Raw genomic sequence first — 25281 nt, 5'->3', positions numbered from 1 at the left:
AATCCTGTGAACCTACTAGCTGCCTTAGTGACTGGACATACTGTTCCGTGGTGTCCACTTCATAAGGTTATAGGGAGGATTAAATGAAATAATTACGTAAATCACTTTGCCCAATACTGGAACATGGAAAGCTCTTGATGTTAATTCTTATGATTGTTAGTAATCAATAGATTGCTTATTTTTAAAGCTGTTAATTTTGGGGGTGAATAAGATTTAATAACAGGCCCTTGGGGTGTATAGTCTGGATATAACAAACCCACTTCCCTAACCTCAGTGAGAAGACAAGCTCTAAACTCAGCCACTTCTGATGGCAAGTACTCCCCGGCCACACACACACACACACACACACACACACACACACAGAACAAGCAAATGAGATGTTTAAACTTAATATATTCTCCCACTGTGCTTGCAGAGAAGCCATTAAGCTGAAGAAACGTTTTTTTCCTCCCGTAGAGAATGAATTCATTTTAATAGACTCTGAATTTTAGCTTGAGACAGCTTAGTGAAGTGCATTGTTTCCCCTGAGTAATGCAGGAAGTAGGATTTCAAATATCACAGTGCATTTTAGAAGATATTAGCTTACAGGGCTTTAAGATACTAGAATTAGCAGCAAATGCTTGCAGAAGAGATTTCCAAATCTCGGTTTGACAGGACACTATGACCTTCAGAAATGTTCCAACACCACGAAGAAAAGTTTTAGCTTGTGGTTGACTCATATAGTTACAAGCAGGCATATCGCATGAACAGAAACCTGATGGCTTCCCTTCCTAAGTTACAGGAATAGCCACAATGTCATTAAAATAGTTAGGTCATACCAAATTCAAAGTCTTTGGGACATAAATCATTTGCATAAATTTGCTTAAACATTCCCCATCTCTAAGCATATCAGGCAGGTCATTTGAATCACTAACAATACAAAAAGTTGGAAAAGTAGCATGTGCTTAAGTTTAATTAAATCCTATTCAGCTTTAGAAGTTCCATAAGCTTTCATGTACGTTTTCTTCATGAGGATTCTACGAAATAAATATTGTAACTGTATATTATAGGTGAGGTAGTGAAGGAGCAGAGAAGTTAAGAAATGCACCTAAAGCCACTCATATTTGAACGGCTCTAAATGAATGGCCATTCATTTGAATTTTGGAATTCAAACCCACCATTTACCCATTTTCCTCCACTACTGAGTGCCTTCCCAATGAGATTTAAAAAAAAAATCAAAATAATTATGTATAATAGGTATTTTGTATCATTTCCATTCCTTGCTAAAACTAGCACTGGACATTCCAATTGAGATACCCATATACCAACTTGGTAAAAATCCTCAAAAAAAAAAATATGAACCCCTTTTTTGAAGAAAAATAATGATTGGGGGAATCTAATGTTATCAGATCTTAAAATAGTCTAAAGAATAATAATTAAAGGTTTGGTATTAAAGAAAGAATGGGCAGATAAATTAATGGAAGTGAATAAATAGTCCAGAAATAGTCTTAGAAATACATGGAGCAACCTTGTGTATAATAAGAGTGGTATTTTGAATAAGGGGGAAGTGAGGAAATATTAAGAAACTGGGACTTCATTGCTCCAAATGGCAACAAAGAAACAAACAATAGAAGATAGATTTTACCTACTTCCATAAAAAATAATAATAAATCCCAATGGATCAAAGATTGAAATAGTTAAAAGCAGAAAAACCATTGAAGTTCTAGAAGAAAATATGAATGGAAGATTTGTAAAAATAATAATATTGGTGTGAAAGACACATTTGTATGAAATAACACAAGAAGTCATCATGATGCTATGAGGAAAAAAACTTTTAATTTTGATTATTAAAAAATGTACATTTTATGTATGGCAAGATAGCTAGGCTAGGTACATTGATGGATAGGGTCAAAAAATTAGAAGATTATTTCAATACATGTAGTGTGTATTAAAATTGTAACATGATATATCTTTGTATAAAATATTTTTAAATAGAAAAATATTATAATATGAAATGACCATTAATGAAAACGGTATTTAAGATGGTCAATACACAAGCAAAGAAGCTCAGCTGAATTGCTTTTATATTTAAGGAAATAAGAATAAGTATTATGAGACATCAATTTGTATCTATCAAAATAATCATAAACTAAAATGTTTAACAATATCTTGTAGTAGAAAGTAAAAGGAAACAGAATTGTTCACTTTCAAACACTTTTATTCAGAGTATAAATTGATATATTTAGAGAACGATTTGGCAATATCTTTCAAAATTTGAAATGCATGACAGTATTCGGGAATTTTACTGCTCGTAATTATTCTATAAATAGGCCACAACACATAGGCAAAAAATTTAGTGATATTTACGTATCATTTTACAATAACAAAATGAGGTGAGTTGAAATCATCATGAGTTAAATTAGTATGTTATATTTGAACAATGAAATATGATATGACTGTTTAAAATAATAACCTAGATATTTTTGTTTATGAATATATGGAAAGATATAGGTAAATGAAAAAAATGCAAAAAAGAATGTCTATCACTCCATTTATGGTTAGTTTTTATGAAATTGGATAGATTCTAGAAATATATACAAGAACATATTAATAGTCATTGTATCTGGGTAGTGGAAATATGGGATAAGAGGGAACTTCTATTTTAATTTTACTACCATCTGTGATATTCAATGTTACATCATGAATTTCTTTGTATTACTTTTATAGTAAAATCAAGTAGTGGCAATTTAAACAATGAATTAGCATTACTGTCTTATATTTTCCTCTAGATAATAATAACAGAGTGAAGCTGATAGCTGACGCTAGTATTCCAGGATCAGATTATATTAATGCCAGCTATGTTTCTGTAAGTTGCTATTTGTTTTGCTTTATATTCTTATAAAACATGAATACTTTGATTATATTACTCTTCCAACTATTTTAAATAAGAAATTTATTATAAACTCTATGCATTTTATGTGCATAAAATTCCTTACAACAACACTAGTTACCCCCATTTTATAGATGCAAAAATAGGGGCTCCTAATAGAGATTTCAATTTACCAAGTGACAGATACATAACTTCAAGCTACATATCCCCAGGCCTTTCCTCTAATTAATGTTTGTCAGTAAATTCTTTGTATGCAATGATGTCTGTCAATCTCTCTTATAAAGAAAAAATCAAATATAGTTATGTCCATACAATATAAAAATTTTATGCTCTTTTTGCCATCTAGATTTTCAGTCCTTCAAGGAGACTACAATGTCATGTTCTTCTTTGATCCTCAGTTACCTGTAGAATGTGCATTCATTGTAGCTGCTCAAAAAACATAAATGAACCAACATGAGATGAATTGTTACATGCCTAATGTACTAATTGGCACATCATAGATAATAAATGCTTACTGTATTAGATTAAAAATTGAATGACACCAAAGTGTTTTAGGGATCTCTCTCTCCCTCTCTTTCATGGCTCTCTTCTGCTCTCAGGGCTCATCACTATCACAGGTACATAAAAACTTGAAATGTACCCAAGACCAGCACCAGGGCTGACACATGGAATTGCCCTTGTGACCTTGTGGTTATTAAATTCAACCATTTGCCTCAAAGCTGCTTCTGAAAAAATCCTGATAATAAGATGTTAGCCTCTCTTGGCATTGATTCACCTACTTTCTCCTAAGCCAGAACTCTGAACAGCTCCAATATATTGTTGTTTTTATAAAAACAAGATTTTTCCCCTTATATTTTCACCCACTGGGTTCAATTCTAATATATAGCAAAGTTAGCCATCCTTATTACGGTGACCCTACAGACACTTGAGGGTTTCTTCTAGTGTCCACAGTCTTGTATTCTTTTTTTTTTTTTTTCACATCTTAAATTTTTTTTAATTTTTTATTTTTTATAAACATATATTTTTATCCCCAGGGGTACAGGTCTGTGAATCACCAGGTTTACATCTTAATTTTTTTTAAATGTAGGTCACTCCCAGGCCTGCCCTTTAGTCCCACGGGGACTCTGCTTCTGTGTTGCTCCAGCCTTTCCCCATTAACATAACTTCTTCTGTGTCTCGTTCCCTTGAAACCCCTGTTAAGGGGGAAATTTTCATTCTAAATTCTTTATTGGTTGATAATGACTCCAAAACCTCAATCATATATTGGGTCTTATTGTGAAAGGAATATATAAAGAGAGAATTTGAGATTTTTTAATAGGGGAAATGAGCGAGTGTTTGTAGGAGTTAAAGCATCCTTTGAATTCCAGTCTATTTTTATGCAAGAACTTTAAATCCATTTTGAAAAACCACACACGTTGTCTACTGTGGGGACATATTTTAGTCATTTTTCAAATGATTGATGCCCTTGAAAATATAATTCTTCTCTAAAGATTTTGGTGAAATCTTGTGCTTACTAATTTTCATTACAGCTCAAACTCCATACTATGTTGAAGTTTTACTTTGATTTACAGAATGTTGCATATATGCATTTAAATTTAATCAATGTGCTAGTGATCATATGTTTTGTGATACTACAGAACAGGGCAAGGACAAATGGTTGTATCTCTTGTTTGTACCATTTATATTCACTAATAAGTAGGTACAAAAGAATAACTCACATTCTCTAATGTTCAACCAGGCATAGGGTAACAATATAGGGTATGAATATGATTAGAAAGGAAACTGACAGTTTTAGTAGGTGTAACTAAACCAAACAGATTTACATAAACAAAGGAATATTCATGAACACCCAGTGCTCCCTTTAAATATTACAGGTTGTCAGGAAGCAGCTATAAGAAGATGATAATGTAGGGTGAGCAATAAAACTAAGGATTCTGAATATATATATCCTGCTATAATCAAGTGACGTTGTAATATAATAAATCTTACAACAAAGTCACTATGACCCATACGTAATGATATGCATAATCATTACTGAGCTGCATGGGAAGCAGGCCCGGATGGAAAAGATCTTAATATAGGTTAAGGCAGATTTCAGAATTGGAGTGGAAGGATATTGCTGCTCTTAGACTTTAGGTAAATCTTCTTTGCTTGGAATTCCAGAAATAGATGGAAATAGAAAAGCCGTGATACCACAATGGCCCGTACTTTGCCATCCCCAAATTCGGGCAATCTTCCCTCAGAAAGAGTGAAAACGTCTCAGAAAGAAAGGTCAGATGTATCAATTCCCTCCACCTCCCCCGTTTTGTTCCATGACACTTCTATCTGAAAATTCATGAACACTTGTTCCAGGAGCAAAAGACAGAGGCCATCTACAAATGGTTTCTGGATTCCTATATGTCCCAGTGCTAGAGGAAAAAGGGAGGAGAACCATAATGGGAGGTAGGGAAGAAAACAGAATAACTAGTCTTCAGATGGAAAAGCAAAAGAACTCAAGTCTGGGAGAGGAAAAGGGAGAAGTAAGATACTATAAGTACATCTGAGGGATATCCTTTAAGATTGGGAAACTCCAGGTCAGGGTCTGTAACTAGGTTAATTTAACTTCACCTCTCTGCCCTCACCTGTCCTTCAGAATTGTGCTCCTATGCATAGCTAGGATTCATAGAGAGCTGGGAACAGTTTGATGATGGAAGAACTATGGGAGAGAGGTAGGGAGGGAAAGAGATGCTGCGTCCCTATAAACAACCACTAACTTTACAAATGAGTTTAGAAGGGCTTTCAAGAGAATTAACAATGGAAACATAATAGAACAAGAGAAAGGCACTAAACCCTATGCCTGATATTACTTTAACCTGAGAGATTTTTTACCATAATTGGAAGTTAAAGATTAAAGGCCATGATGCAAAGGAGCTGTAATAACATCAGAAACATCATAGTTGTTCCCACGTTGATAGAATATTATAGTGCCAAAGTACATTTAGTCCCTGAGAAAGGAAAATGCTGATGACCAGGAGAAATATTTTATAAATTGATTCGTGTTAACTGTCCTCATCCTTGAAATACTTTCTTCTTCTGGCATCCAGAACATCATTCTCTCAATTTTCCTTCTACAGCTCTCTTTCATCTCAGTGTGGTGGGTTTTCTGTTTTCTCCTTCACCACCAAACACCTGAATTATCTAGAGCCCAATCCTTGAATTTACTCTTCCTTTCCGAATTCATTTCCTTGATAATTTTATCTAATCTTGTGCTTTAGCTGTGTGGTGATTACTTCCTTTTTTTTTTTTTAATTTCTTTTCAGCATAACAGTATTCATTGTTTTTGCACCACACCCAGTGCTCCATGCAATACATGCCCTCCTTAAAACCCACCACCTGGCTCCCCCAACCTCCACCCCCCCACCCCTTCACAACCCTCAGATTGTTTTTCAGAGTCCATAGTCCTCATGGTTCACCTCCCCTTCCAATTTCCCTCAACTCCCTTCTCCTCTCCATCTTCCCATGTCCTCCATGTTATTTGTTATTCTCTGCAAATTAGTGAAACCATATGATAATTGACTCTCTCTGCTTAATTTATTTCACTCAACATAATCTCTTCCAATCCCGTCCATGTTGCTACAAAAGTTGGGTATTCATCCTTTCTGATGGAGGCATAATACTCCATAGTGTATATGGACCACATCTTCCTTATCCATTCCTCCACTGAAGGGCATTTTGGTTCTTTCCACAGTTTGGCGACTGTGGCCATTGCTGCTATAAACATTGGGGTACAGATGGCCCTTCTTTTCACGACATCTGTATCTGTGGGGTAAATACCCAGGAGTGCAATGGCAGGGTCATAGGGAAGCTCTATTTTTAATTTCTTGAGGAATCTCCACACTGTTCTCCAAAGTGGCTGCACCAACTTGCATTCCCACCAACAGTGGAAGAGGGTTCCCCTTTCTCCACATCCCCTCCAACACATGTTGTTTCCTGTCTTGCTAATTTTGCCATTCTAACTGGTGTAAGGTAGTATCTCAATGTGGTTTTAATTTGAATCTCCCTGATGGCTAGTGATGATGAACATTTTTTCATGTGTCTGATAGCCATTTGTATGTCTTGATTGGAGAAGTGTCTGTTCATATCTTCTGCCCATTTTTTGATATGATTGTCTGTTTTGTGTGTGTTGAGTTTGAGAAGTTCTTTATAGATCCTGGATATCCACCTTTTGTCTGTACTGTCATTTGCAAATATTTTCTCCCATTCCGTGGGTTGCCTGATTACTTTCAAATTTTGTCTCCAGTTTGGATTTCTTCTTGAATTCTAAACTCATATACCCAATTGCCTTCATAATATTCCCACTTGAATATCTAACAAGGATTTCAAGTTTAACGGGTCTGTAACAAATTTCCAATTTTCCCTTCAAACCTGCATATCCCAAAGTCTTCCAAACCTTCCTTTAAAATTTTTACTGATTTTAATACCCAATATCCAGTCCATCAGCAAATTCTTTTGACTCAGTCTTCAAAGTATATCCAGATCCTTTCGCTTCTCACCATCCCCCCTGTTATCACCCTAACTAACCCCTTGGTTGTATCGTTGCGATAACCTTCTAGCTACTCTCCTTTCACTTTTAACCCATATAGGCTGGTCTTCTCTCAGAAACCAGAGTAAAACTATTAAACCATACACTCTATATATTTAAAACCTTCCAACAGCTTTCTAGATCATCCTGAGTGAAAACCAAAGTCTTCTAATTACCTGCTAGGACCTAAAGCATCCTATCCTCCCTCCTCTGTTCTTTCTTCTGTTATCTTCTGTATCTGTCCCCTCCTCATTTACTCCACTCTAGCCATTTAGTGTTCATAGAAAATTCTAGGCACTTTTTTTTTCTTTAATGTTACACTTGACTTTCTACCAGGAACACTGGCCCCAAAATCCTGCAGAGCTTACTGCCTTACTTCTTCAAGTCTTTCCTTAGATGTCATCAGTGAGTCTTTTCTGAACATCAAATTTTCTGAAAACCCTCTCTCATAACATATACCTCTTTTAAAGGTTCTATGTAATTTGCTTATTTAACAGACTTATTAATGGACTTAATGTCTATCTTCCCTAATATGTAATAAATAGATAATATAAAGTAAATATCAGTATATTTATTTGTATAAATATAGAGAATATAAAATAACTAAGAATGGAATTTTAGTGTTTTTTTGTCAGTGATGAATCTCCAGATCCTAGGACAGTGCTTGGCACACAGTAGGAACTCATAAATATTATATCAATGGAGAAATGTACATATTTTAATACTGTAAAGAAATTGACCAAAATGTTAATGACATTTCATTCTGGATAATGATATTGTGGGTGAATTCCACATTCTATTAGATATTTTACAATTAGTGCATTTTTATCTATTGCTCAAAAACTAAAAAATACTGTATGTATATATGTTGATTTAATATTGTCATTATATCCTTCTAGGGCTACTTATGTCCAAATGAATTTATTGCCACTCAAGGTCCATTACCAGGAACCGTTGGGGATTTTTGGAGAATGGTATGGGAAACCAGAGCAAAAACATTAGTAATGCTAACTCAGTGTTTTGAAAAAGGAAGGGTAAGTTATTTGAAAATCTGTTCACAAGATGTTATTTTACAATTGTCTTAATATATGTGTGGCAATTTCTGCTAATACTGTGAGTCATCAATAACCTGGACATCTATAAGACAGTTTTAACTTAGTAGCAATAACTGTGATATATCGATCCATATAACAATGGTTCTTATGACTGCTGATTTTCTCTGAATGCAGATCAGATGCCATCAGTATTGGCCAGAGGACAACAAACCAGTTACCGTCTTTGGAGATATAGTGATTACAAAGCTAATGGAGGATGTACAAATAGACTGGACCATCAGGGATCTGAAAATTGAAAGGGTAAAACAAGGGGAGGGGAGGGGAACACCATAGTAGATATGAGTGCTCTGTCTAAAAGTAAAATTAATTTCTAGAACTGTCCCTTGCTACAATACCTCTATATTCAACAGTGTTTTCCTCTTATTTTCTAAACAGAAATTTTTGATAACTGACTTCAGTATCTAGGTCACTGTGTTTAATTCCAAATCTTATGGTTAAAGTTTATATTAACCAATGAACATCAAATTCTTAGGCAGAAAAGAGGAAAAAAAAAAAAGAAGGAAATTATAGATTAGGTTTTTCTTTGATGAAGAAACTATAAAGTGAAAAATTTTAAATTCCTTAAAACAGGAATTTCCCTAATCAGTCATCTCTTTATTTTAATAATTTGATTTTCTATTTAATCCAGAACTGATACTGAAGATAGACTGTGGGATCCCAACTTTATCAGTTCGTATCAATGCCTATACTGACAGAAAATGGCACAAGGATCTTTATACTTTCTGACATTATCAGACACTCAATACTTGTGTTTTGAATAATATGTGAATGTGTTTATTTAATTTTGGATCGAAATTATTTTAAAATCTCCTATTCTTGTGCTACCAAATATTACACTACATTTGAATATAAACACTCTATATTATCATCTGTTCGCAAGCTTTTTTACTTGTTCCATTCATACTGGAAGGCAACTTGCTTTATTGTAACAATCATAGAAGATCTGTCTTGCAGGAAATCATGAAAAACAGGTTCCTCTGTTTGGTAAATAGTCATTTTTAAAAGATCACCTTTAAAAGGTAGGATGTCAGCTGCCTTAAACCTTCATTGTGATACTTTAATAATCATGTCATGCTTCTTTAATCTGTCACGCTACCTAGCATGGAGATTGCATGACTGTTCGACAGTGTAACTTTACTGCTTGGCCTGAGCACGGGGTCCCTGAAAACAGTGCCCCTCTAGTTCACTTTGTAAAATTGGTTCGAGCAAGCAGAGCGCATGACACCACGCCCATGATTGTTCACTGCAGGTAAGGAAGATACTTCCAGAACCTATATGAAACACTAGATATGGTCTTTAAAGTCAATGTGGTCTTTTTATTATCATGATACCATTGGTTATTTTCTGGCAGAATGTTAATGTAGCTTCATTCCAATTTCCAGTTTTCAGATGTTTTACTGGTTGTAATGGATCAAATTTTAACTTTATAAAAGGTTAGATGGCAAAAATAAAATGAGTAGTGAAGGTGTCTAAAAGCAAGGAAAAGTATCTTACTGGTAAGGGAATCTTTTTGAACTCTTGACTGGATTATGCCTCTCAAACGAAAGTCTTCAATTTTTTTTTTTTAATAGTAGCCCCTCATTGATGTGTGTGTGTGTGTGTGTGTATGTGTGTGTGTGTAAGATTTTAAGAATTTTACAGATAAACATCTGATCCTTTATTATGTCAATTGGCATTAACCTACTACCATAATTTAAGTTTTTTTCATAAAAGCAAATTTTTAGATTTGAGTTATAAAGAATAAAAGAAAACAAAATTTAAAGACCAAATTAAGTGAGCAACCCAAGTATGACAACAATTTTTACAAATTTTAGCTACACAGGTGTCTTCCTTTGACTAGATCTTTGGACATACTTAAGGGAATATAACTATAAATTGAAGTTTTTCTCCACTTTCTTTTAATTGGTATTTAACACTCTAAGAAATAGAACTCAAGATTGTTTAGAATTCAGAGCTTTTTCTGAACAGATGGATTTGATTGTTTTCTATCATAATAAACTTAAATAAGTCTCAACTTGAGTCTCTTTGATAATTGGTTTGTAAACCAGAGAAAAAGTAGGTAATAATACACTATTTTATGATTTAGCTTACAGGAGATACCTAGAATGGGTAAATTCATAGAGATAGAAAGTAGAACTGTGGCTACCAGGGACTCAAGGGAGAGAGAGAAGGACGGTTGTTATTTAATGGGTGCATTGTCTAATTAGTTGTTTAATGAGAATGTCTATTTGGGATGATGAAAAAGTTCTAGAAATGGATGGTGGTGACAGCTGCACAGCATTGTGAATGTGCTTAACATCAACTTAGATGTGTGTACTTAAAAATCCTTAAAATGGTAATTTTATGTTATGTATCCTTTACTGTAATAAATATTTAAGTAATAGTATCTTAGTCACATTAATAATTAATACATTATTAATTATAATAAGTCTAATAATTGATAATTTTTCTAACAGATAAATACTATAATTAATGTGGTTAAAGATGTAAGAAAATATCAATCCATCCAAATTTTTACTCTTATTTAGTGGAAAAAAACTCACCATGTAGTTTAAATGATTATATATTTTCCAGGAATATTGTGGATTTTTTAAAATTATAAGGGTAATACATAAATGCTTAGATTCAATTATAAAATATCTAAATAATGCTTAGATTTAAAAAGCATATAGAACAAAAAGTTAAAGTGTTATTTTTACCCTCCCAATTCCATTTCTCCTTCTTCTACATAACATTTTCAACAGAATAATATATAGTGTAAATAGTGTAATAGTTTTCTTCTAACGTTGATGATTGCTTTTAAGCTGGGTCATTGATGATTAAAACCTTTAATGGGCAGTAGCTGCCTTCGGCTTCTCTGTATCTTGCACATACAGTGCCACTGACAGGGAAGTCTGTTAGAAAAGGACCTAATATCACCTTTGTAGCCTCAGAGTAGAGAGCAGAGAGTAGCTACACTGTAATAAACAGCAAAATGCATAGGCTTGTCAAATCACTATGTTGCGCCCCTGAAATGCTGTCACACCGTGTGTCAACTATACTCCAATCCATAATCAAAGAGAGAGAATCTCCTTCTTTGTGATTGGAATGGATAAGGGAGTTCAGAAAAAAGCATGCTCATGTTAATAATTCTCTTTTAGCATCATTTGAAACTGTCTACTGAATTTTTATTCTAACTCCAACTTCTCACCTCAACTCAGACATACATTTAACTGCTAATTTGATGTGACAACCTGAGTGACCACAAAACTCTGAAAATGTGATGTGTCTAAAACAGAATGCTTGACTCAGTCTCCAAACTCACTCCTGCTTCTCAACCTGCATCTTGGTAAATGGCAGGCAGATCCTTTCTGTGTGGCGCCAAAACCGTGGGGTCATCCTTGACTCTGCTCTTCCCAAGTTCCACCTGCAGCCCTGCAGCACACTCTGATGACTCACCCCTCTCGCCTCCCCACTGCACTCTGCCCATCTGGGCTCCCTGCTCTTCTTCTAGCACACAGAACTCATGCCACTCAAATCCCTTCTCCCCCCACTCCCCTGGGCTATGTGCTCCCCTCCCAAAGACCCAACTGTGGGCTCTCTTACGCAAGTTTCTTTTCAAATATTACATAATCAGAGATGCCTTCTCCTTAACCTGATTTATCTTTCTTCATAGCACTTTTTACCGCCAGGCACATTCTATGCATGCTTACTTAGCTATGCACTGCCCTTCTCTGTCCTCTAGAGAGTAACCTCCCTAAGTTCAGGGACTCTGTGCTGTTTTTCACAGCTGTACCCCAGATGCCTAGGACAGGCTCTGACACTCGAGGTATGTTGAATGATGTCATGACAGATTCCACTTTTCAACATATGTGCGCATGTGTTGCCATAATCGAATTTACATTGAAATGCTCATTATTTCTTACATGGTTGAATCATGAGATATTGCTAAGATTCGACTATTTCTTACCTACAAAATGGCATTTTTATGTTGTTCAAAGTAACATTTATAAGGCCAGGTGACCTGCCAAACGTCTTTTGTTGTTCTTTTTATATTTACTTCCTAGGTTAACCATTCAAATACCAAGATTCTTGTCCTTCTAATGGGAATTTCTGCATAAGTCTTGTCACGTTTATCAATTCAATGTTTCTATGGAGCACATACTTGTCCCTGGGTGTTAAACTAATTTAAAAAAAAATAGCTTTTCAGTTTTTTTATCTATAGGAAGTAAAAAAAAAAAAATCTAAGAAAAGAAAGTGAAAAGAACACACAAGAGATTACCAACAAGATACAGAGAAATGCTATGGAGCTAAAGAGTAGGATGTTTTTAATGTTTAGCATTTCTATTGGTAACCAAAAATATGTTCAATACAAAGTTTCTGGTGTTAAGAATTCTCAACAATTATTTAAAAGACTGTATTTACTTATTTGAGAGAGAGAGAGTGAGCGAAGGAGCGCACTGCGGGGAGGGGCGAAAGGAGAGGGGCAGGCAGACTCCCTGCTGAGCAGAGAACCAGGATCCTGGGATCATGACCTTGAACCCAAAACAGACACTTAACTGACTGAGCCACCCAGGCGCCCCAAGAATTTTCAACATTTTTTTTTTTAACTCTTCTCTATACTTCTCCAACTATCTCCTTTATAATACGAAAGAAGAGGAAAAGTTCAACTGGAAAAAATAACCAGACAAAACAAAACCTCAAACATTTGATAGAGTGCTGATATTAATCATGTTGAACTATCTAGACAGTCTCAGTAACAACACAAATCTAAAGACTCTCCAAAAAAAGTTCCTCCAAGGGGCGCCTGGGTGGCTCAGTGGGTTAAAGCCTCTGCCTTCAGCTCAGGTCATGATCCCAGGGTACTGGGATCGAGCCCTGCATCGGGCTGTCTGCTCCGCGGAGAGCCTGCTTCCTCCTCTCGCTCTCTGCCTGCCTCTCTGCCTACTTGTGATCTCTGTCTGTCAAATAAAATATTTAAATAAAATCTTTAAAAAAAAAAAAAAAGTTCCTCCAAGTAAGAAAAGGACCTGTTGAGAGTATATTACTACCATAGTTCACAGTTCTCTTTTTTCATCACTATCAACATGATGAACAATGTTTATATAATCTTATTCCTCCCGCAGTGCTGGAGTTGGAAGAACTGGAGTTTTTATTGCTCTGGACCACTTGACACAACATATAAATGACCACGATTTTGTGGATATATATGGATTAGTAGCTGAACTGAGAAGTGAAAGAATGTGCATGGTACAGAACCTGGTAAGACCGCTAAACTGTGTTTAGTGTCAGCTCTGCACTTTCTACAAGGGAGGATCTTAGCGGCAGCAGTCTGGTTGGGCATGGACTTGAAACTTTGTTGCAGAGTAGATACTTTTTCTACATAATAAACCCCCTAGAGGGGAGGAGGTTTGGGGAGGACATCCCACGTGGGGCAGTCACCCCTCAGTACTGTTACTGACTGCTCATCCTAGCTTGTTTATACTGACAGGCATATAGAAAGCAATTCAAAAATTGATGTCCTTAGTATTGGGGAAATACTAAGAAATTGGGGAAACTTAAGAAATGAATCAGATCATTTTCTTTTATAAACATGCTAAATGTTATATTTGGGAAAATCTTAAAATATTGACTGTTATGAGATTCTATGTATTTCACGTGTTCATATTTATCCCTTTGTATGTTAGTACTCAAAACAGTTGTCATATTAGCTAACTCCCTGGGAGTTTTTTGTTTTGTTTTGGTTTAAAGGCAAAAACATTTATAAAATATATAGATTTTTCTTCATTAAAAAAATCACATAGTATGGTAATAAGACAAAAACTTACATTGGGTGTCTAGAGAGTTCCGCCTTCTATGATAATCCTTTAATATATTTTCTTATTTAATACTTTATTTGTAAAGCAGTGTCAATAAAACTAATCAACAGACTAGGTATTCTTGGCTTTGCTTTACAAATAGGGAAGCAGATATTCCATCCGAGGAATTTAAGTGATATTTCAAGATTATACAATTAATGTTTCAGAACCAAAATTCAAGCCAGAGTCTGTCTAACTATAATATGTAAGATTTTTCTCTGTATATTTGGACTGATATTTCTATACTTTTCAAATGGAAGTTTTCTCATGGTAAATATCTAGATCTGCTGTAATTTCTGCAATACCTACTAGAAAACACATGCACCATCACAGTTGTTAAAGGTGTGAGAAAACGGGTTCTTTGCTAAATAAGTTTGAAAAGAAGTTAAACTGATCTTAGAATTTCCTAAAGTCTCTATGTGACTGTACATTGACAGTTATAGAGCCAGAACCCTTATGAACATTATTTCCCAAAATTACATGATTGTGAAATCCCTGAACCTCTTTTGACCTCAGTACCTATAATGTTATATAGGGGAACACTAATACTATTAGAAAGATGCTGCTCTAGACCAGAGACATTTAAACTTTGTGGACTGCACATTCCTCTCAGGAAGAATGCTTGGGCATTCAATTCCAATAAATCTATATTTATTTTTAAATGTAGGTTGAACAATTATATAAATTATAAAATGCATATGTACTAAATGAGAAATCAAAGATATCAGATAAAGATCAAATAAGTAATATTTTGAAATCTTGTAATTGTGATGCCTTCATATTATTATTAAGATAATGATCCTTAGCATGAGATAATTCTGTTTCAATAGTGGTTTTAAATATATATTATAAATATATATTATACATTATTTATGATTTTTTAAAAAATGATCTAGATTTTTGTCATATTTCCTTACATAGTTGTTTTTAACCTCACAGAATGGTTATAAGTTTTATTCTAGAAGCACAAAGAACAGCAGCCCTGCCGTTTCCTTGTCGTTCATCTGGGCTCACGTGATAAACACTACCTTCAATCCATGGTCTCTTTGTAGGAATCTTTTTAAGCCACTACAATTTTGTGATGATTAGGTGAAACTAGGTAATGGAATCCATATCCATTCCCCTATATGCTGAAGGGGAACAAAGGAGTGAAGTATCACTCTACCCTTAGGATATTTCAGAAATGGAAGATAACTTGTGACCAGGGTTGACTTCCTGGGTGTACAGCCTGTACAATCTCACAGGCCCCATATTCAATAGGACATTGCACCTGGCTTAGTGTTTGCTCTCACTATCTTGAAAATCTTTAATGATTTTTGAGGGAGGACACTCTCATTTTCATTTTGCAGTGGGCCCACAAATTAGGTAGCTTGTTCTCAATGATAAGGGTTCCAATATCAATCCAACTATTTATGAACCATTATTAAAACCCAAATTCTTGGGCGCCTGGGTGGTTCAGTGGGTTAAGCCGCTGCCTTCGGCTCAGGTCATGATCTCAGGGTCCTGGGATCAAGCCTGCATCGGGCTCTCTGCTCAATAGGGAGCTTGCTTCCTCCTCTCTCTCTCTCTGCCTGCCTCTCTGCTTACTTGTGATCTCTCTCTGTCAAATAAATAAATATAATCTTTAAAAAAAAAAAACCCAAATTCTTTTTTATGTTTGCTAACAGTAAGAATAAGCACTAAGCTAGTGTTTCTCCTCCTGTGTCCCTAGATTACTCGTGCACACAGGTACTCCCTGTTCTTGACATTGATCAAGATTTGGATAGGATAGAGGGTGGGACAGATCGGGATCTTGTTTCCTTCTAGAATCTAGAGTCCCTCTTCAGGGAATAAAAGTTGAAACTATTTTGCCAAGCTCTATATTTTTGTGGAACTGAACTTGGTAAACAGTGTGTTCAAGAATGCCTGTTAATAATTTCACACAATTTAGTACACAATATATGCTCTCAACTTCGTATATTATGCTTGTCTAACCAGCCCAAGCAATATGCTACAGTTGGGTAGGGGAGGGAAAGAACATGACTTTTGAAGTCAGAGAAAGGAATTAGGATTCCAGCTCAGCTGCTGAATTAATTGCTGGCTCTGTGACTTGTTTAAATAACCGCTTTGAGTTTTTTCTCTTTTGTAAAATCATCATGTTATACTTGCTTATGGTCAGTATTAAATAAGAGAAAGTACTAAAGCAGCAAACACACAGTCCCTCCCCATTGTGCAGTAACTATCTGACGGAATTCTGCTGGATTCCCTCCGTGCTGAAAAGCTGCTACTCAGAAGCTCTCTTTCACCTGATTTCCTTCCCAGAAGTTTTGCTCATTACCATCTTTTCTCTTTGATGATAAAAAGGAAAATGACCACAGTCCTTGGCTCCAGCCCTTACAAATCAGGATTGCCTTGCACAAGAGTGGTTTCTTACTTTCCTCTGTTTCACTCGGGAGTGATTGCCATTTGGATGAAGAATGCGGTCTCAGCACATACTACAGTAGCCATGGGCAGGGGCTGGGTGGTGGGAACCTCAGAATATATTACCACTACAACCCTGCTCTGGGAGCATGGCCCAGACCCAGCAGAGAACATGGAGCTCTTTCACTGTCTACCAAAAAACAGTTCATAGCCACCCCAAGAACTTTCTGAGAGAACAGGCCTCAGTGAGATAATATCCTGAGCGGCTATCAGACCCTCAAATAAGTCCTCTACTGAAACTGTCTTCAAAACTGTTGGTCATTATTACGAATATCTATTTCCTCATGAATTACAGAATGCTCCTACAAACATCTCCTCAACAGAATGTCAGTTCTGGGAGGGTGGAATCCTGTCACATTCACGACTCCATTCCCGTTACCTGTAGTACTGCCTGGCATGTAGAAGTTATGTAACAAATGTTTGTTGACTCTGTATCATTTAATTCTCACAACTAGTCAACCTTTACCATGTAAGGAAGGATTTCATTTGGAGAACATTTAGAAGTCATTAGGGATCAAATATCAAATAATAATCAAATAAAGATTAATCTGGATGAGTCCCTGTCCTGCTCTGGTTTTCCTAGAAATTTACTGATATGAAGTCGCTGGGTAGAAGGAAAAAAAAAAAAAAAAAAAGCTAATATACTTAGGCTGCCTAGTTCTTTTGCACGGCACTTTACATATAGTAAGTCCTTTAAATATCACAACATAGGTGTTATGATCCTCCAGATGAGGAAGCTAAACATCAGACAAGTTCTGTTCTTCAGGTACCATGATTATCTAAGGCAGGAACTAGAACTGAGCTCTCCACTGCCTCCTTGGCAATAACACATCATGGCAAGAGGGATCTTGGAAAATACAGTCCTGCCCTTTGGAAATCAGCCTGGCCTGCTGGCAGAATTTAAACCTATCATTCTTTCCAGTGGAGAAAATGAGATCGGGACAGTCTGAAGCATCACATATCAAATGTGACTTCAAATTCAAATGTGATTTTGTAAGAACTACCAAAACGCATCAATTCAAATGATTGTTGTTTTAAAAGAAATTATATTAGGTCCATATATTTCTGCCAAGGATGTTACTCATCATGTGACATGTATTTGAATACACTTTTTTTCGGAACTACCATGAGAAGTACTTTACTAGCAATTTCGACAGGATTTTCATTACTGTATAACGACACCTCATTTCTTACCAAAATTGAATCATGTAACTTGATCGCCCACTGGCTGACAAAACTTAATCCCTAATGACTTCTAAATGTTCTCCAAATGAAATCCTTCCTTAAATGGTAAAGGTTGGCTAGTTGTGAGAATTAAATGATACTGAGTCAACAAACATTTGTTACGTAACTACTACATGCCAGGCACTATTACAGGTAATGGGAATGGAGTCCTGAATGTGACAGGATTCTGCCCTCCCAGAATTGACATTCTGTTGAGGAGATGTTTGTGGAAGCGTTTTGTAATTCATGAAGAAATAGATATTCGTAACAATGACCAACAGTTTCTGAAGACAGTTTCAGTAGAGGAGTTCCAAAAAGGTTTTGAGATACAGTAAAAATGGATATGAACATAGAGTTCTGAAGATGGTCACCTTAGAGGACATCTTATTTAAATCATCAATATACATACGTACATAGATAATAGGTAATATGTAGAGTATAAATATTGGATTATGTTCCTTTAACATCAGTTATGTTTCCTTTGTAAAAAAGAGGGTGATTTTCTATGACTTAACCTTAAGAACTTTGGGAAAGTCCGAAGTCAGAAATGCTAACAGGTTATTGAGTTATACTGAAAAAACTGAAAAAACCTAGACGATACTGAATTTAGCCTAAACATTCAGATGAAACAGGAGTCCTTGTCTGGGGCATGGGTGTTTGGATAATTCAGTGATCAACTGCCTCGTACTTACAAATAAAGAACAGATACTTGACACTGGGTAGGCCAAATATCAGGTGATTAACAGAATTGTCAAACATATTTTAAATGTGCTGATGGTGTGTAAATGTGCTCACTCCCAGATAGTGAAAGCAAATGAATCATCTGCATTCGAATAGCCATTCTAATCATTCTAACAAGAAAACTGTTTATAAGGAAAATTACTCATTTAGACCTAACAAGAAAAAGGAAATTCATAAACAGATTTAAATAACCTAATTTGCCACCTTTTTATAATCACAGCAAGCAAGAACAAATTAGCATGGGGTTTAATGATAAGTATTTAAAAAAAAAATTGGAGCTACAAGAAGCCATAGGAATTTAGAAAACCTGATGTTTGAAATGGTACAAAATCATTTATATACATGGTAAATTCTATGCTTCTCATTTGGCTATTTAACATTTTTAAATTCAGCCTTACTTTTCACTGTAACAGCATAGCTCCCCTTATAAGAAAAAATAATTTTTAAAAAATCCACCCTACCCATTTATTTAACCACTCTTTCTTTGGTGTCTAGGCACAGTATATCTTTTTATACCAGTGCATTCTGGATCTTTTATCAAGTAAAGGAAGTAATCAGCCCATCTGTTTTGTTAACTATTCAGCACTTCAGAAGATGGACTCTTTGGATGCCATGGAAGGTAAACAGAGGCATCATGTACCAATTTGCTAGTGTACCAGGAGCATAAATTTAATTAAATTTAATGTTTTAGATGAAAATGTTTTAGAAGCTTGGTTAGTGCATATAGCAAATTTTTATTATTTCTCTCTAATCCAAGGTAAGGTAAGAGCCTCTGTATCTGCGCTCTATTTTTGCTATGAAACACTTAAATCTTTTGAACTGGTAGTTTCAGTTCTCTCTTGTGACATGTTACTTTATGTTATAGGTGATGTTGAGCTTGAATGGGAAGAGACCACCATGTAAATATCCAGACCAAAGATTACAACTGGAAGACATTTTCAAATCCCAGGGGCCAAAATCTCCCCCTCACTCTTCTGAATTGAAATGTACAACCTTAAAGAAATCTCTGTGTTTCTGTTACTGTGCCTTACTAAATGGATTGACATTTTAGGAATAATTCTAGGAAATAAGTAATTCAGGGTAGTCATTTTTTTTGTACAGAATTAATATACATTTAAAATGTTTAAAAGAAGAGATCCCGGAGATTTTTTTAAGTCTTCCGTATCTTTGGAATGAGCCAAATAGAAAATTATCATTATATTAGCATGAATGTTTCCACATAAATTTTCCCCACATATTAGATTGAATCTTGAACAGAAGTTGTAAATGTTGATTCGGTCGTGTTATTTTGGCCTCCAAGGTGTTAACGTTCCTTGTGGATAACTTCCAGGACTGTCATAACGATCTGTACACTTCCATGTACACCCCTGTGTTTTGATTCCTCTGTTTTATGAGTGCTGAGATATCATCTCATGATCTCCAACAGCTGAACAGTAACCCCTTGACACTGCCGGGATTACTTAGCCTTTATACAACACACAGTAGCTCTTTGGGGACACTTAGGGCTATTTAGTTGCATTGTGATCTTTAGCTGGAAAAACAAAAAGAAAAATGAAACAGTGTGATTGCTGATACGAAGCTACAGAGTACATTTGTACCTTTGTACCTTTTTCAGGACAAGCTGTACCACTGTGCTGTAGCATTAAATACAGGGTTATCAAAGTATTTGTCTATTAGATGTCTACTCAACCGAGTATTGATAGTTTTGAAAGGTCTTTTCTGCAGAAATGTATGATGTATGGCAAACTTGTAAACTAATGATGTGCTATGGTGGTGCCAACAGAAATTTCTGAATAGATTATATAAAAGGATCTTTTTTCATCTCGCAAGATTGATCTTAGAGGAGTGTACTTCGTGGAAACTATAAACAAAAAAATTAACCAGGTCGTAGCAAATTAGAGATTTTTTTCTTAATATATTTCAATTTCCTTTTTGTTTGATAGTGACAATGTACTAAGTTTTGAACTACATGAAATTATTTCATCATATATTTCAATTAAGGATCTTAAAATGAAATAGTATCAATTATTATATTTCTTCTATAATAAGAATTATGGGGCGCCTGGGTGGCTCAGTGGGTTAAAGCCTCTGCCTTCCGCTCAGGTCATGTTCCCAGGGTCCTGGGATCGAGCCCAACACCGAGCTCTCTGCTCAGCAGGGAGCATGCTTCCTCCTCTCTCTCTCTCTGACTGCCTCTCTGCCTACCTGTGATCTCTGTCTGTCAAATAAATAAATAAAGTCTTAAAAAAAAAAAAGAATACCTTATGCTTCTTTCTGCTGGCATATACATATAGGAAATGTGATGGCCAATAAAATTAAATTTAAGGAACTGAGTTACTTTGCATCATGATTTCAGAGGTCCTTGTAAGTCTAAATTTTATTTTATATCACATAGTGAGAAATAATTGATAATTACCTTAACTAATATAATGCAGTAAATCATATATAAATACAATATAGTACTAAAGTATAATATATTTAATTAACATATACCTATTTCCCAAGGTGACCATCAGTAGTAAGATATTTGAAAATCAAATTTATTACCCAAGAAATTAAATTCTTTAATCTTATAAGCAGTCCTGTTTCTTGTTTTTTTCTTGGCAAAGCAGTGTAATAATGAAATCCACTATTGTTCCGACTTTATTCTATAGAAAATTACAGAAAACAGTAAAAAATGAGAATTCTAAAAGATTGAAGTTGGAGTAGAAGTTCTTCAATTTCCTTCATGTATCAGTTAATGAAAAAGTGTGGTGAGTCAATAGTTATGAATATGGGTTTTTGTATTCACGGAAGACCGACAGCTTTTGGAAAGTACTCATGAGGTTACTTTTTAGTGTATTAAATAATAAGAAAATAAGCAGGTCAATTGACAGGCCGGCCCACTCTTTACAACATGTGTATAAAACAGATATGTACAGCGTAGGGTTTCAGGTTTGACCCATGTGTATATGCATATGTGTGTGTACAAAGCCGAGGTTTAATATAAGACCTCTTACAAAACAGTGCCAGTCAAACTCTAATGTGTATACACATCACCTCGGGATTGTGTTAATGTGCAGACTCTGTTTCGGTAGGTCTAGGGTAGAACCCGAGATTCTTAACTTCTAGTAAGTATTCAAGTTATAATACTGCTGCCTCATCTCAGGCCATATATTAAATAGCACATCTCTAAAAGACATTAAGATCAGAATAATTTCATCTCCACTTGAAATTACTTGAAACCTGTTTAAAAAAATCTCTGTCTTCACAGAAAAAAAAAAAAATATTAGAACACCTGTTGAATGTGTATCACTCCCTAGCTTTATCACAAAACTATACCTAAAATTGAATCAAAACTCACCTATATAAATGATAGCTAAATTTTGTCTTATATTGTGAAACAGCCAGTATATAGACACATTCTATAGGTGTCTATTGCTACTAAGTGCAAATTAGAATAATGAGGAACATCTGTAACATGTTTAGATCCGATTTGTCAAAATACGTTGAAGCACATGTACAATAAATGAGCAACATGTGTTTCATCTGAACCAAATGAAACTGGAGCCTCTCAGAATGGTTTGCCAGAGACGACAGCAGCTGCGGGTATCACCTCTACTTTCATCCCACTTTAAAACGCATAATTTTCTTCTCTCAGTTTATAGGTGAGATGTATAATAAGTCTTTTGAAATAAAGCTAATTAAAGCTTTCCCTCTTCATAAAAAGATGGTGATTCACCCTCCACATCTGGTACCAAACACTAGATTTTAGAAATGGAATTTAAGCTCAGCAAAGTATGCATCCTCCAAGTCCATGGCATTATTGTGGCAAGTCCATTTCATGGCCAACTTTCAGAAAACTCACATGAAAGTTTTGACGAAGCCTGGAACACAAAATGACCTGAAATTCCCAATTGAATGGTATGGAAAAGTGTAAATATGAAATAAAAGCTTATAAACCATAATCATGGCAAAACAGATTGCCTTTTTAGGACAAGTAATATTTCCTGTTGAATCATAATCGTGCATAGAGTTTTGGTGTGGAAGCAGGAGTCATACACCTACCAGCTCACGAAGATGTTTTGAGGAGTAGATTAGATTGCACATAGGAAAGTGTTTCATAAAAGTACAATGAACTCCGCAAAGTTAGTCTTTCACCCAGACTGGTCAGTGTGTAATGTTTATCAGCGAGATAATGCATCTCATTTTTAGGTTGTATTGTACTTTTTGATATTAGTGCCATATCTGTATGTCATGCACTTGTGTATGTTTCACATGCACTTACTGAAAATTACGGCAGTTATATCAACTTCTGCTAAATAAGACAGTCTATTTTTTTCCACGAATGATTTGAGCATTCTCAAGGAATTTCTGGACTAAAATGAATAGACAGACATGTGCACAAGTAACATAAATGTGATTTAGACAACAAGTCAGGAGATTTTGATTTTGGACATTTCAACTGCATATTCTGAATCAGTGTCTGCAATACAGTCATTTGAAAATAAAACTATAACTTAATATAAGGCAACAAAAATCCTTATTCTCTTGTTAATAATACTATGTTTCTATTTTAATTTTCATTGAAAGTATTCTTGAAATTGAAATTCATTGTAGTAAATTTTAAACTTTTTAGAATACTTTTATATACATCATCCCAACTAATCCCTACAAAATCTTTTAAGTTTTGCAGAGTCCCATATTACAGGTAAATATAATGAAAGTGTAATTACTGTGCCTGAGACCATGTTTAGCAAGAGTGGGAGCTGCATATCATAATCAAGTAACTATGAGTGGATGATAAAGATAAAAATTTTAAAGGCAACAAAGAAAATAATCCGATTCAGGGGTTCAAAGATAGGAAAATTTGCTGGCTTCTATTCAGAAATACTGTAAGCCAAAAGACAATGCAATGACATTCAAAGTGTTGAAAGTAGCTTCTAAAACTGATTAAGGGGGCACCTGGGTCACTCAGTTGGTTAAGCCACTGCCTTTGGCTCAGGTCATGATCCGGAGTCCCAGGATTGAGTCCTGCATGGGGCTCCCAGCTCTGCGGGGAGTCTGCTTCTCCCTCTGACCTTCTCCCCTCTTATGCTCTCTCTCACTCCCTCTCTCTCTCTCAAATAAATTAAAATAAAATATTTAATAAATTAATTTTAAAAACTGATTAAGAGCAGCTACAAAAAAAAACAAAAAACAAAAACTAGAGCTAATATCATACTTAATAGTGAAATATTAAAGGCTCTCACTCCAAGATCAAGAAAATGGCAAAAATACCCACTCTCACAACTTCTATTCTGCATTGTACTGGTGTTCCTAGCCATTACAATAAGACAAGAAAAGGAAACAAAAGGAATAAGGTTTCTAAAGGAAGAAACAAAACTGTCTATGTGAGTAGAAGGTATAATTATGTGCGAGGAAATCCTTGAAAAATCTATTTTCAAAAAGAACTGCTAAGTATGATAAGTAGCTTTTAAAAAGTTACAAGATATAAGATCAAGATACAAAGATCAATTTTATTTCTACATACAATCAATGAACAACAGGAAATTTTATTAAAAATACCATTAGCAATAGCATCTATAAACATACTTAAGAATAAATTTAACAAAATAGGTACAGGATCTGTATACCAGAAATTATATTGATGAGAAGAATTAAAGAATATTCAAATATTTTTTTAAATATATTTCCATGAACTCAAAAACTCAACATTGCTAAGATATTAGTTCTCCACACACATATGCTAAGTGTAGACCCTGACACAGGGCTCAATCTCACAACCCTGAGATCATGACCTGAGCCAAACCAAGTTTCATATGCCTAACGGACTGCACCACCCAGGTGACCCTGAAATAGCAATCTTAATACCATAAGGCTTTTCTTTTCTAGAAATTGATAGGCTGGTTTTGCAGTTATATAGAAATGATGCAAAGACTAGAATAGTGAAAATAAATTTTAAGTAGAATACAGTTTAATATATATACAGTGTTTTCATTAAAAGAAAAAATAGAAAGTCAAAAATAAATCCTCACATATCTGATCAGTTGTTTTTCAACAAAGATGACAAGGTAATTCAATGGGAAAAGAGTGTCTTTCCAATAATGTCCATTTGGAAAAAACAATTTTTATCTCTATCTCATTTAACAAATACAAAAATTAAATTGAAATGTAATACAGACCTAAATATAATCATTAAAACTATAAAGCTTATAGAAAAGAAACTGAAAAAAAAAATCCTTATTACCTTGGGATAAGCAAAGATTTCTTAGAGTACAAAAAATGAAATGTAATATAAAAATAAATTGTTCTTCATCAAAAGTATAACTTTCTGTTCTTCAAAAGGCACTATTAAGAAAATGAAAGGTTGGGGGCGCCTGGGTGGCTCAGTGGGTTAAAGCCTCTGCTTTTGGTTCAGGTCATGATCCCAGGGTCCTGGGATCAAGCCCCACATCAGACTCTCTGCTTGGCAGGGAGCCTGCTTCCTCCTCT

At 35.1% G+C, this 25281-nt stretch overlaps 1 protein-coding gene across 2 annotated transcripts in view; it reads left to right on the top strand.

Moving 5' to 3' along the window:
• Positions 1-20880, top strand: part of PTPRQ (protein tyrosine phosphatase receptor type Q) — a 218386-nt gene extending 197506 nt beyond the window's left edge. For both annotated transcript variants that reach the window (XM_032346908.1, XM_032346909.1), the window contains 7 exons: positions 2769-2845; positions 8330-8464; positions 8660-8785; positions 9646-9794; positions 13651-13786; positions 19303-19426; positions 19673-20880. In XM_032346908.1, coding sequence (XP_032202799.1) covers positions 2769-2845; positions 8330-8464; positions 8660-8785; positions 9646-9794; positions 13651-13786; positions 19303-19426; positions 19673-19710 — 785 coding nt within the window. In that variant the 3' untranslated portion in view covers positions 19711-20880. The remainder of the gene's footprint in view (positions 1-2768; positions 2846-8329; positions 8465-8659; positions 8786-9645; positions 9795-13650; positions 13787-19302; positions 19427-19672) is intronic.
• Positions 20881-25281: the final 4401 nt, after the last annotated feature.

Source organism: Mustela erminea, chromosome 6, assembly GCF_009829155.1.
Source record: "Mustela erminea isolate mMusErm1 chromosome 6, mMusErm1.Pri, whole genome shotgun sequence".
NCBI lineage: Eukaryota > Metazoa > Chordata > Mammalia > Carnivora > Mustelidae > Mustela > Mustela erminea.
This window is presented reverse-complemented; position numbering and strand designations above follow the sequence as displayed.